The sequence below is a fragment of the Cebus imitator genome, unplaced genomic scaffold (assembly GCF_001604975.1).
Source record: "Cebus imitator isolate Cc_AM_T3 unplaced genomic scaffold, Cebus_imitator-1.0 Scaffold1000, whole genome shotgun sequence".
Classification (NCBI taxonomy): domain Eukaryota; kingdom Metazoa; phylum Chordata; class Mammalia; order Primates; family Cebidae; genus Cebus; species Cebus imitator.
In genome coordinates this window covers 46325-57370 of record NW_016108315.1, presented here as the reverse complement: position 1 = coordinate 57370, position 11046 = coordinate 46325, and the positions used below count along the sequence as shown (strand labels likewise).

Below are 11046 nucleotides of genomic sequence, written 5' to 3'. Positions count from 1 at the left end.
GAGGGAGGGAGGGAGGGATGGAGGGAAGGAGGAAGGGAAAATATTGAAAGCCTCACATGATTTGGCCCCAAGCTTCACTACAGCTCTATTTCTCAACACCTATAAATTTAACTCTTCCACAACTTGTCTCTTCTAATTCTCTTCCTTTTTCCTTTATTCATTTTCTGTTAAAAGACTCCCCTGCTTTTCAGAAACTTGAATAACTGTGCATTTCCTTCAACTCCTTTACAAATCCCATTCCACAGACATGCATCAAGCACACACCACAGCGCTTCTCACACTGGAGTATGTGAACTCCCACAAGAATGCACTTGGTGCCAGGGGGAATCTGCCTACATGTGATGGATGGAATGTATTTTTCTGAACTGTCAGCTTTGTTTCAGAAAGGAGTGTCACTTTGTTGCCCAGGCTGGAGTCTTTATTGATAAATAGCTTACAATGAAATAAATAGAGCAGTGGTTTGTTAAAGAATAAAAACTAACAGAGGCTAGGTGTCTCTCCACCCCCTGCCTCCGGCCCTAAGCTTCAGTCCTCTGGCTGGACACTCTGGATGATGAGGACTTGATGTTGATGGGCAGCCCAGCCTTTCTCGAGCCCTTAGGGGCCTCTGTCTTCCTGGACAGGTGTGCAGGCACCACCTTGGACCCACTGGCCTTAGCAGAAGCACCCTTGGCATTCCGCCCCTGCCCAGCCATGGGGGCAGCTGCCCCTCTAGGGGCCGGGGCCTGGGCCTTGGCCTTGGCTACCAACTTCTTTTTGGTTGGGGAAGCAGCACCATTCTTGACCTTGCTGACCGTGGGTCTTGAACTCTTACTCCCGGCTTTGGTTTTCCTGCAGGCCTCAGCATCTCCTTGGATCCTCCTGCTGCCTTTGGCCTCTGTCTTCCTGCTGAACCCGCTGGCACTAGAAGGGGCCCGCATGGCCTTGTCTGGCTTGGGGGTCAGCTTCTGAGCCTCGTCTGGCTGTGCCTTGGTGTCCTTGGCCTTGCTGCCTTGCTTGCGAGCTTTTTCTGTGGCTGCACCTGGCTTGAGAGGAAACTTCTGCACCTCTGCTGGCCTCTTGGCTGCCTTTTTCACCTTGTCTGCCTTGGGAGGATCCTCCTTGGCCTCATCTGGTTTCTTAGGGACCTTCTCCTTGGTCTCACCCGCTCTCCTAGGGGCCTTCGGAGGGGCCATCTTCCTAGGCTTGATTTTCCTCTTGTGCTTGGTAACTAATTTGAAGCTGCCAGTGGCCCCCCTGGCTTTGGAGTTCAAGGGCCTGGCAAGGAGGCCACGGCTCATGCCAGTGGCCAGCGCCTGCTTCAGCAGGTACTTGAAGCGAAGGACATCCATCGTTGGGTACTTTTTCAGGATGTAGAGCTTGATGGCTGCCACCGACGTGCCCCGGCGCTGCTCCCCTGCCTGCAGCGCCTCCAGCACCGCGCGCAGCACAGGGGGGTGACAGCGTCCTACTGGGAAGCTGCTGCGCCTTTTCCTTTTCCTTTTCCTTTTCCTTTTATGTAAGGAGTAAATGATAAAGCTTCCCTTACAGCCCCTTGTTCCACGAGCCCGGGGTGCAAGCAGCTACCCCCAGGAAGTGTGGGCTTCAGCGTAGTTTGGGGGTGCCTGCGCGCGCGCCAGAGAGCGAGGGGCCGGGGGCGATGTTGGGCGCCTCACGGGGCTGGGGGCGTCCGGAAGGCGTGCGAGTGTCCGCGGTCCTGCTGCTGTCCCCAGTACCCTCCGCATCCCCCAAGTGATGGGAACAAGGCCCGCCCAGGCAGCCGCCGTCGCCGCACCGCCCCCTCGCTCGCCCCCTGCGCGCGGAGTCACCCAGCCACACTCCCGGCACCCCAAGTCCGTCCTCCGGAGCTGCTGCTGCTACTTTGGCTGCTCTCGCCGCCGCGTGGGTGGCCCGCTGCTGACTGGGCTCGCCTGGAGACAGAGAAGCACTTTTTGGCCCTCCCCGATCCGCTCTCACACCCCAACTTTGCTGTCAACGCGCCTGCCCTCGAAGCAGCGCTCGGGCGCACATTGTGGGGCGCACACCGGGAGGCTCAGGTAGACTGTGGCGGCAGGAAACGGCACTACTGCACTTCTGCTTCGGCTCTTTGTTGTTCGCTTTGGATGGTTCTTCAAAGTGTCTGAGCCTCCTCGGAAATCCTGAGGCCGGAGAAGACCAACCTTGGAATTCCTCCTCTGCAAAAGGCTCTAAGATACTGACAAGCGTCTGGAAAGGTCGACGAGTAATTGCCCTGAAAACTCCTGGCTAATTGACCCACGTTGCTTATATTAAGCCTTTGTGTGGGGTATGTGTGGTGTGTGGCTTCATACATTTGGGGACCTATTTCTACTCACTCCTCTTGGCATGAGACTCTATGCAGGATCCACCTGAGGACAATGATTGCGGAGCCTGCTCACTTTTACCTGTTTGGATTAATATGTCTCTGTTCAGGCTCCCGTCTTCATCAGGAAGATTTTCCACCTCGCATTGTTGAGCACCCTTCAGACCTGATTGTCTCAAAAGGAGAACCTGCAACTTTGAACTGCAAAGCTGAGGCCGCCCCACACCCACTGTTGAATGGTACAAAAGGGGAGAGAGAGTAGAGACAGACAAAGATGAGCCTCGCTCACACCGAATGTTGCTGCCAAGTGGATCTTTATTTTTCTTACGTATAGTACATGGAAGAAAAAGTAGACCTGATGAGGAAGTCTATGTCTGCGTAGCAAGGAATTACCTTGGAGAGGCTGTGAGCCACAACGCATCGCTGGAAGTAGATGGTGTCTGGGGGGGTAGAACTTGTTTTGGTCTCGTATTACTATTATTATTACTTTATTTATTGATTGAGACCGTATCTCACTCTGTCGCCAGGCTGGAGTGGAGTGATGCAATCTCGGCTCACTGCAACCTCTGCCTCCTGGGTTCAAGCGATTCCCCTGCCTCAGCCTACCAACTAGCTGGGATGACAGGCCTGCGCCACCACACCTGGCTGATTTTTTTGTATTTTAGTAGAGACGGGGTTTCACCATGTTGGCCAGGAGGGTCTCAATCTTCTGACCTCGTGATCTGCCCGCCTCAGCCTCCCAAAGTGCTGGGATTACAGGCATGAGCCACCGTGCCCAGCCTATTATTATTATTTGTGGGACAGAGTCTCACTCTGTAGCCCAGGCTGGAGAGCAGTAGTGCAATCTTGGCTCACTGTAACCTCCACCTCCCGAGCTCAAGCGATTCTCATGCCTCACCCTCCTGAGTAGCTGGGACTACAGGCACATACCACCAGGCCCAGCTAATTTTTGTATTTTTAATAGAGACAGGGTTTCACCATGTTGGCCAGGGGTGTCTTAAACTCCTAACTTCAGGTGATTTGCCCGCCTCAGCCTCCCAAAATGCTGGGATTACAGGCGTGAGCCACCATGCCCGACCTTGTTCTCATATTATTCTTCCTTGCATTACGCAGACCTGCACACATGCCTCACCCATTTTCACATTACACACTCGTGAAGAAAGCGCCATAGCGGATGCACAGACAAGTCCTCTGCAATGCTCAGCAGAGGTTTTGTTCTCCTAAATAATCATGTTTTGAAAAATAATTGATGATGTGGTAGGCAAATCTGATGGGAAACTGGTAAGTGAGCATTCCTAAACACCAAAAATCAGAGCAGAAAAATTTAAAATTCATGAAAAGATTACTCCAGAACATGGAAAGATTTAGCTAAACTCTAGGACCCAAGAAGGCATAAGGGTTGAATGGGAAGAGCTGCAGTTTGGGGTACAGGCATTGCTGCCCAGTCTCACTCTTCATCTATCCTTAGACAAAAATTGTGTGTGGTGGTTCATGTCTCTGATCCCAGCTACTCAGGAGGCTGAGGAGGGAGGATCTTTTGAACCAGGAGTTCAAGACTGCAGTGAGCTATGACCGTGTACTGTACTCCAGCCTGGGAGCCACAGCAAGACTGTGTCTCTAAAAATAAATAAATTAAAAGTTTGATGTGAGGTGGAGGATGGGGATAGAGGAAAGTCTGTGAACTTACTAAAGGGTGCTGAATTAAAGGGAAACTGACCCTCCATCCCAGAGTCCCACCCCTCCAACATGGCCCCAGTTCATCTCAGGGAGAAATCACTGCTCGCCATACAGAAAGGCCTGCCTGAAAGGGAAAAAGAAACCCGTGGAAGTTCAGCAGCATGGTGTGAGCAGAAGGAGGAAAGGCCTCCATCTTTGCTGGCCCAGCCATGGTGTGAGAGGTTATGTAGGATAATGCCACCTGAGCCTCAGGGGCGGGGACCACCACCCACCACAGCTTCACTGGCATCACTTCCCACGGGCCAACCACACAGAGACAATGTAGGGGTAGTAAGGAAAGGGCTCAGGTAGAATCAGCCATGGCTGTGGTTCACGTGCAGCCTCCTCACAGGACATGAACTGGTCCCAAGTTAGAGCTCAGCATTACGTGGGGCCTCTAGTGCCCTCGCCCCCAGAAGCAGACACAGTGCCAGGCTGGCAGAGCCCCTCTGGGGTCAGCCAGAAAACCAGCTTTTTGTCTGCTGATTTGCTCTCCAGGGCCTGAGTTAATAGAGACCAGACCTGTGCCAGGAGCCTCCTTTCCTGTAGGGAGGACTCCCAGGAGGCGCCACCACCTTCTTCCCTACAGAAGGGAATTTCCTCTAGTACTAATTAACCATTAGGGGCCAGCTCTTCATGAACCAATTACAACAACTTGAGGAGAAAAGTCTGACTTTAGCTCAGTGACTGTTGAAGTGGAGGTTCCTCCCTCTTTCCAGCGCAGTTCCCCAGATGCTGCTCTCCCCAGAGGGAGCAGGGAGTGCCCCATGCAATTGGAGATATTTCCAACTTTCATGAAATCACCTCCCTCTAACTTACATACTCCAAGGCTGGGCCTACCAGAAGCCTTCCAAGAGAGCCCAGTAATGTCTCCGATGAGCTGAAGAAGTCCTTCCCGTCATTGCTAGTTATTGCGACCATCTAGAGATAGTCATTGCGACCTTCTAGAGATAGTCATTGCCCTGCCCATATTATTTTGTCTCCTCGTGCTTCAGGGCAGAAGCCAAGCATTCTGTGGACCTTCAGCAGGTGACACTGTTTTGCCACACAAATTTGAAAGCTGGTTTTATCTAATTGGTGAACTCTGACTACTAACATCACTGGTCATCTATACCAATTCTGCATGTATGAGCCTTGGTACATTTCAGGCTGGAGTGCGGTGGCGCAATCTAGGCTCACTGCAACCTCCACCTCCGGAGTTCAAGTGATTCTCCTGCCTCAGCCTTCCGAGTAGCTGGGGTTACGGGCACCCACCACCATGCCCAGCTAATTTTTGTATGCTGAGCCTATTTTCAAACAGGTCATCTTTTAGCTGCTCTGAACTTCACCTTTATTGTGTTGCTGGTCAAAAATTACTGGTCTGGGGAGAAGGGCTGCCCTTGTTACTCTATGCAGGAGGTGATGCGATTCCCAGCGGGAGACTGAATGAAGAATTACGAAGCAGACTTGAGGTGCGGTTCCTGGAGCAGCAGAACCAGGTGCTGGAGACCAAGTGGGAGCTGCTGCAGCAGCTGGACCTGAACAACTGCAAGAACTGCCGAGAATGAATTTGTGGTGCTTAAGAAAGACGTGGATGTGGCATACATGAGCAAAGTGGAGCTATAGGCCAAGGTGGATGCTCTGGAAGGAGAAATCAAGTTTTTCAAGTGCCTGTACAAGGGGGAGATCGCTCAGATCCAGTCCCACATCAGTGACACATCCATCATCCTGTCCATGGACAACAACTGGAACCTGGACCTGGACAGCATCATTGCTGAGGTCCGTGCCCAGTACAAGGAGGTCGCCCGAAAGAGCAAGGCCGTGGCCGAGACCCTGTACCAGACCAAGTTTCAGGAGCTGCTGCTGACGGCTAACAGGCACGGGGATGACCTGAAACACACCAAAAATGAGATCTCAGAGCTGACCCGTCTAATCCAGAGGTTGCACGCGGAGATTGAGAGTGTGAAGAAGCAGCGCGCCAACCTGGAGACGGCCATCGCCGACACCGAGCAGCAGGGGGACTGCGTCTTCAAAGATGCTAGAGCCAAGCTGGATGAGCTGGAGGGCGCCCTGCAGCAGGCCAAGGAGGAGCTGGCATGGATGCTGCGCGACTACCAGGAGCTTTTGAGCATGAAGCTGGTCCTGGACATCGAGATCGCCACCTACCGCAAGCTGCTGGAGGGCGAGGAGTGCAGGATGTCTGGAGAATACACCAACTCTGTGTGCATTTCGGTCCTCAACAGCTCCATGGCTGGGGCAGCAGGCACAGGGGCTGGCTTTGGATTCAGCAATGCTGGCACCTACGGCTACTGGCCCAGCTCTGTCAGCGGAGGCTACAGCATGATGCCTAGGGGCTGTGTTACTGGCAGTGGGAACTGCAGCCCCCGTGGGGAAGCCAGGACCAGGTTGGGGAGTGCAAGTGAATTCAAGGACTCCCAGGGAAAGACCTTAGCTCTCAGCTCACCCACCAAGTAAACCATGAGATAAAAGTGAAAGCCCATTTCCCAGTAGTCTGCCTTACTCCGGCAGACTACTCCAGACTCCTTCTCTAGGAAATTCCTCTGTCTCATTTGTCCTCATCTCCTTCTTCCTTTGCTTCGCCATGGACCTCTCTCGCTTCTCCTTGACCTCTCTGCCTCAGTCTTTGTTAATGCTGAATCAGGATTCGAGAGCTGGAGCCTATCCTTCTGCCTCCATCCAAAGAGACCTCTTCACTCAGCCTCCCCTTCTGGATGAAGACTTGGCCTTTTCTCTGCCTGCATGTCCCCATGCAGAGGAAGGCTGTCTCTCAAGGATAAAACCCCAGTCTTCCTGTGCTGCTCTTTCATACCTTGTCTCAGTAACTATTTGGCCATTTGCTCCCTGGGTACACAAGGTTTCAGATCTACTGAGAGACTTGCAAGAACTGTCTCGTGTTAGAGCAGCACCGGCTCAGGCTGGTGGGAGGTTGTATCTTGCATATCCACTGCATATTACATAGCTGGGAGTATTCTTTGAGGCCAATCTTATCAATCAAGGGATTTGTGCTCCTCATCTGTGAGTACTTGTCCTTGTTTGGGCCTCACCTCCCTGCTCCTGTGTCTTACCAATAAACTTATAAAACTCACATGGGGTCAGGTTGCTTCTCTCTCCTAAGGGAGTCCTCATCTCAGTCTGTGTCTCTTCTGCATATGGAGCGGTCAATGAATGGGAGCCTCAGGCATCTGAAGTCTGGATGTATATTTTGATCTGAGTGATAGAGGCCCTACCCAGCCTGGGGGAATCTCACTAGCACCTTCTAAGTCATGCTTTTCTCAGGCCAATGCTCCAGTTAATGGGGGATCTCTACAGGTTATTAACAGGGAGAAGCAGCCCACACTTGCCTGGTGTCAAGACTTAAAACTGGTCAAGAGGCAGCAGAAGGCCAGTTCTAGCTAGCCTGGGGTCGAGTTAGGATGGCTCCATCTCCCCTAAGAAAAAGCCCAAAGGTAGACTCCTCTTTGAAGTAATATGTTCTCTTGGTCCTTGCTAAAATTCCTACGGAGTTGAGCATGGATGTTTATATATAGGTGTACATGTATGAGTTTATTTACTTATATATGAATATGTGTGTGCGTATGTGTATGTGTTTAAGAATGGAGCTGTCTCAGTTACACACACAATTGCAGATTCTTTTCATAAAGCTGTGGGTCCCAGCGTAACAAGCCTCTCAGTCACAGGTTGAGAGGACTCCACCTGGATGTGGCGGGGTCTCTGCTCTAGGAGGACATGGACCAGTACAGAGGAGGGTTCAACACTGTGAGCATGGGAGAGGTGAGGTGAGGCTCAGGGAGGAATTCAGGGGGAAATGTTTGTTTTGAAAATGCTCAGAGATTCCTCATAGATCCCCAGGCCACGATGATGCCATCAGGATGCAACAGGATGCAAACTCGAGTAAGAAGCTGGCACACATGCAGTTTGGGGCTCCCATGTTGCATCTGAACAGTTCTCTGTGGTTCCTCGGAGAGTCCTAGACTTCAAGTCAATAGCTGTGAATTCAGATTTAGACTTTGCAACTAAGTGGCAATAAGGAACGAAGCTCTCCATCTTCTTGAACCTTATTTCATTAGCTATAAAACAGGAAGAATAATGTCCCTGAATTGTTGTTAAGCTAAAATGAGACAGTATGAGGATATCTTGTGCAATTGCTGGCACAAAGTTGATGTTNCTGGCCTTAGCAGAAGCACCCTTGGCATTCCGCCCCTGCCCAGCCACGGGGGCAGCTGCCCCTCTAGGGGCCGGGGCCTGGGCCTTGGCCTTGGCTACCAACTTCTTTTTGGTTGGGGAAGCAGCACCATTCTTGACCTTGCTCACCGTGGGTCTTGAACTCTTACTCCCGGCTTTGGTTTTCCTGCAGGCCTCAGCATCTCCTTGGATCCTCCTGCTGCCTTTGGCCTCTGTCTTCCTGCTGAACCCACTGGCACTAGAAGGGGCCTGCATGGCCTTGTCTGGCTTGGGGTGCAGCTTCTGAGCCTCGCCTGGCTGTGCCTTGGTGTCCTTGGCCTTGCTGCCTTGCTTGCCAGCTTTTTCTGTGGCTGCACCTGGCTTGAGAGGAAACTTCTGCACCTCTGCTGGCCTCTTGGCTGCCTTTTTCACCTTGTCTGCCTTGGGAAGCTCCTCCTTGGCCTCATCTGGTTTCTTGGGGACCTTCTCCTTGGCCTCACTCGCTCTCCTGGGGGCCTTGGGGGGGCCATCTTCCTGGGCTTGATTTTCCTCTTGTGCTTGGTAACTAATTTGAAGCTGCCAGTGGCCCCCCTGGCTTTGGAGTTCAAGGGCCTGGCAAGGAGGCCACGGCGCGTGCCAGTGGCCAGCGCCTGCTTCAGCAGGTACTTGAAGCGAAGGACATCCATCGTTGGGTACTTTTTCAGGATGTAGAGCTTGATGGCTGCCACCGACGTGCCCCGGCGCTGCTCCCCTGCCTGCAGCGCCTCCAGCACCGCGCGCAGCACAGGGGGGTGACAGCGTCCTACTGGGAAGCTGCTGCGCCTTTTCCTTTTACTTTTATGTAAGGAGTAAATGATAAAGCTTCCCTTACAGCCCCTTGTTCCACGAGCCCGGGGTGCAAGCAGCTACCCCCAGGAAGTTTGGGCTTCAGCGTAGTTTGGGGGTGCCTGCGCGCGCCCCAGAGAGCGAGGGGCCGGGGGCAATGTTGGGCGCCTCGCGGGGCTGGGGGCGTCCGGAAGGCGTGCGATTGTCCGCGGTCCTGCTGCTGTCCCCAGTACCCTCCGCATCCCCCAAGTGATGGGAACAAGGGCCCACCCAGGCAGCCGCCATCGCCGCACCGCCCCCTCGCTCGCCCCCTGCGCGAGGAGTCACTCAGCCACACTCCCGGCAATAATGTCCCTGAATTGTTGTTAAGCTAAAATGAGACAGCACGGGGATATCTTGTGCAATTGCTAGCACAAAGTTGACGTTTAATAAGTGTTATTGGAAACTAAAAAAAAAAAAAAATTACTGGTTTGGGCTCCTTGAATAAATGGCTGATTCTAGACCTGAGGCAGGGAAAGCATAAGGTGAGCCTGGTGCATCTTGTAGCCTAAGAAAGTAAGGAAGCACTATAAAAACCAATAGACCGAGTGTCGTGGCTTACATCTGTAATCCCAGCACTTTGGGGGGCTGAGGCAGGTGGATCACCTGAGGTCAGAAGTTCAAGACCAGCTTGGCCAACATGGCAAAACCTCATCTCTACTAAAAATACAAAAATTAGCTGGGTGTGGTGATGGGTGCCTGCAATCTCAGTTACTTGGGAGGCTGAGGCAGGATAATTGCTTGAATCTAGGAGGTGGAGGTTGCAGTGAGCCAAGATCACACTACTACACTCCAACCCGGGAGACAGAGCAAGACTCTATCTCAAAGGAAAAAACGAAACAAAACAAAACAATGAACAAACAGAAACCAGAACAGAGGATGGGTGCATGTCAAAGAGACACAGCAGCCAAGATGAAAAAGCTACCAATGGCCAAAACTGAAACAATTCATACAATAAGCAGAGTAGTATGAGGGGACTTCAAAAGGTTCATGGAAAAAGTGCAATTGAAAGACGAAAACAAAAAATACAAAGTTTATTTCTTAACAGAAGCTCCATCAAGTACAAGCCACTTTTATAAGTGATGATGCCAGCTGTTTAGTTCATCCCTAAAGAACTGAGGTTCCTGGGAATTCAACTGTGACAATGCAACATTTTTTACATTATTAGTGGAAGAAAAAAATGGGTGCCCTTTAAAGATTTTTTTAAGATTAGAAAACAAACAAACAAACAAACAAAATAGAAGGAGCCAAATCAGAACTGTAAGGTGGATGCCTAATGATTCCCAATAGAAACACTTGCAAGGCCGGGTGCAGTGGCTCATGTCCTGTGATCCCAGCACTTTGGGAGGCCGAGGTGGGTGGATCACCTGAGGTCAGGAGTTTGAGACTAGCCTGGCCAACATGGAGAAACCCTGTCTCTACTAAAAATACAAAATTAGCAGGGCATGGTGGTGCATGCCTGTAATCCCAGCTACTCAGGAGGCTGAGGCAGGAGAATCACTTGAACCCGGGAGGCAGAGGTTTCAGTGAGTCAAGATCACACCATTGCACTCCAGCTTGGGCAACAAGAGTGAAACTCTGTCTCAAAAACAAAAAAAGACTTGCAAAATTGCCCTTGTCTGATGATAGGAATGAGCAGGAGCACTGTTGTGGTGGAGAAGGACTCTCTGGTGAAGCTTTCCTAGGCATTTGTCTGCTAAAGCTTTAGCCAACTTTCTCACGCCTGTAATCCCAGCACTTTGGGAGGCCAAGGCAGGTGGATCATGAGGTCAAGAGATTGAGACCATCCTGACCAACATGGTGAAACCCCATTTCTACTAAAAATACAAAAATTAGCCAGGCATTTGGCACACGCCTGTAGTCCCAGCTACTTGGGAGGCTGAGGTGGAAGAACTACTTGAACCTGGGAGGTGGAGGTTGCAGTCAGCCGAGACTGTGCCACTGCACTCCAGCCTGGCAACAGAGCAAGATTCCATCTCAAAGAG

The 11046-nt window shown here is 51.7% G+C and overlaps 3 protein-coding genes across 3 annotated transcripts; 1 reads left to right on the top strand and 2 right to left on the bottom strand.

Moving 5' to 3' along the window:
• Positions 1-518: 518 nt before the first annotated feature.
• On the bottom strand, positions 519-1724 carry LOC108298575 (histone H1.8-like). The gene is made up of 2 exons (XM_037735844.1): positions 1567-1724; positions 519-1491 (listed from the first exon to the last, which is right to left on the bottom strand). Exons 1-2 carry the CDS (start codon positions 1722-1724, stop codon positions 519-521), a joined length of 1131 nt encoding a protein of 376 aa, XP_037591772.1.
• Positions 1725-1734: 10 nt separating this feature from the next.
• LOC108298574 (keratin, type II cytoskeletal 73-like) lies at positions 1735-6786 on the top strand. Its single transcript, XM_037735842.1, is given in 4 exon segments — positions 1735-2011; positions 2431-2559; positions 5432-5570; positions 5572-6786. Coding segments are annotated over 4 exon segments (1464 nt in total). The 3' UTR covers positions 6491-6786.
• Positions 6787-7860: 1074 nt separating this feature from the next.
• Positions 7861-9307, bottom strand: LOC108298573 (histone H1.8-like). The gene is given in 4 exon segments (XM_037735841.1): positions 7861-8003; positions 8221-8718; positions 8721-9102; positions 9191-9307. Coding segments are annotated over 4 exon segments (1140 nt in total).
• Positions 9308-11046: the final 1739 nt, after the last annotated feature.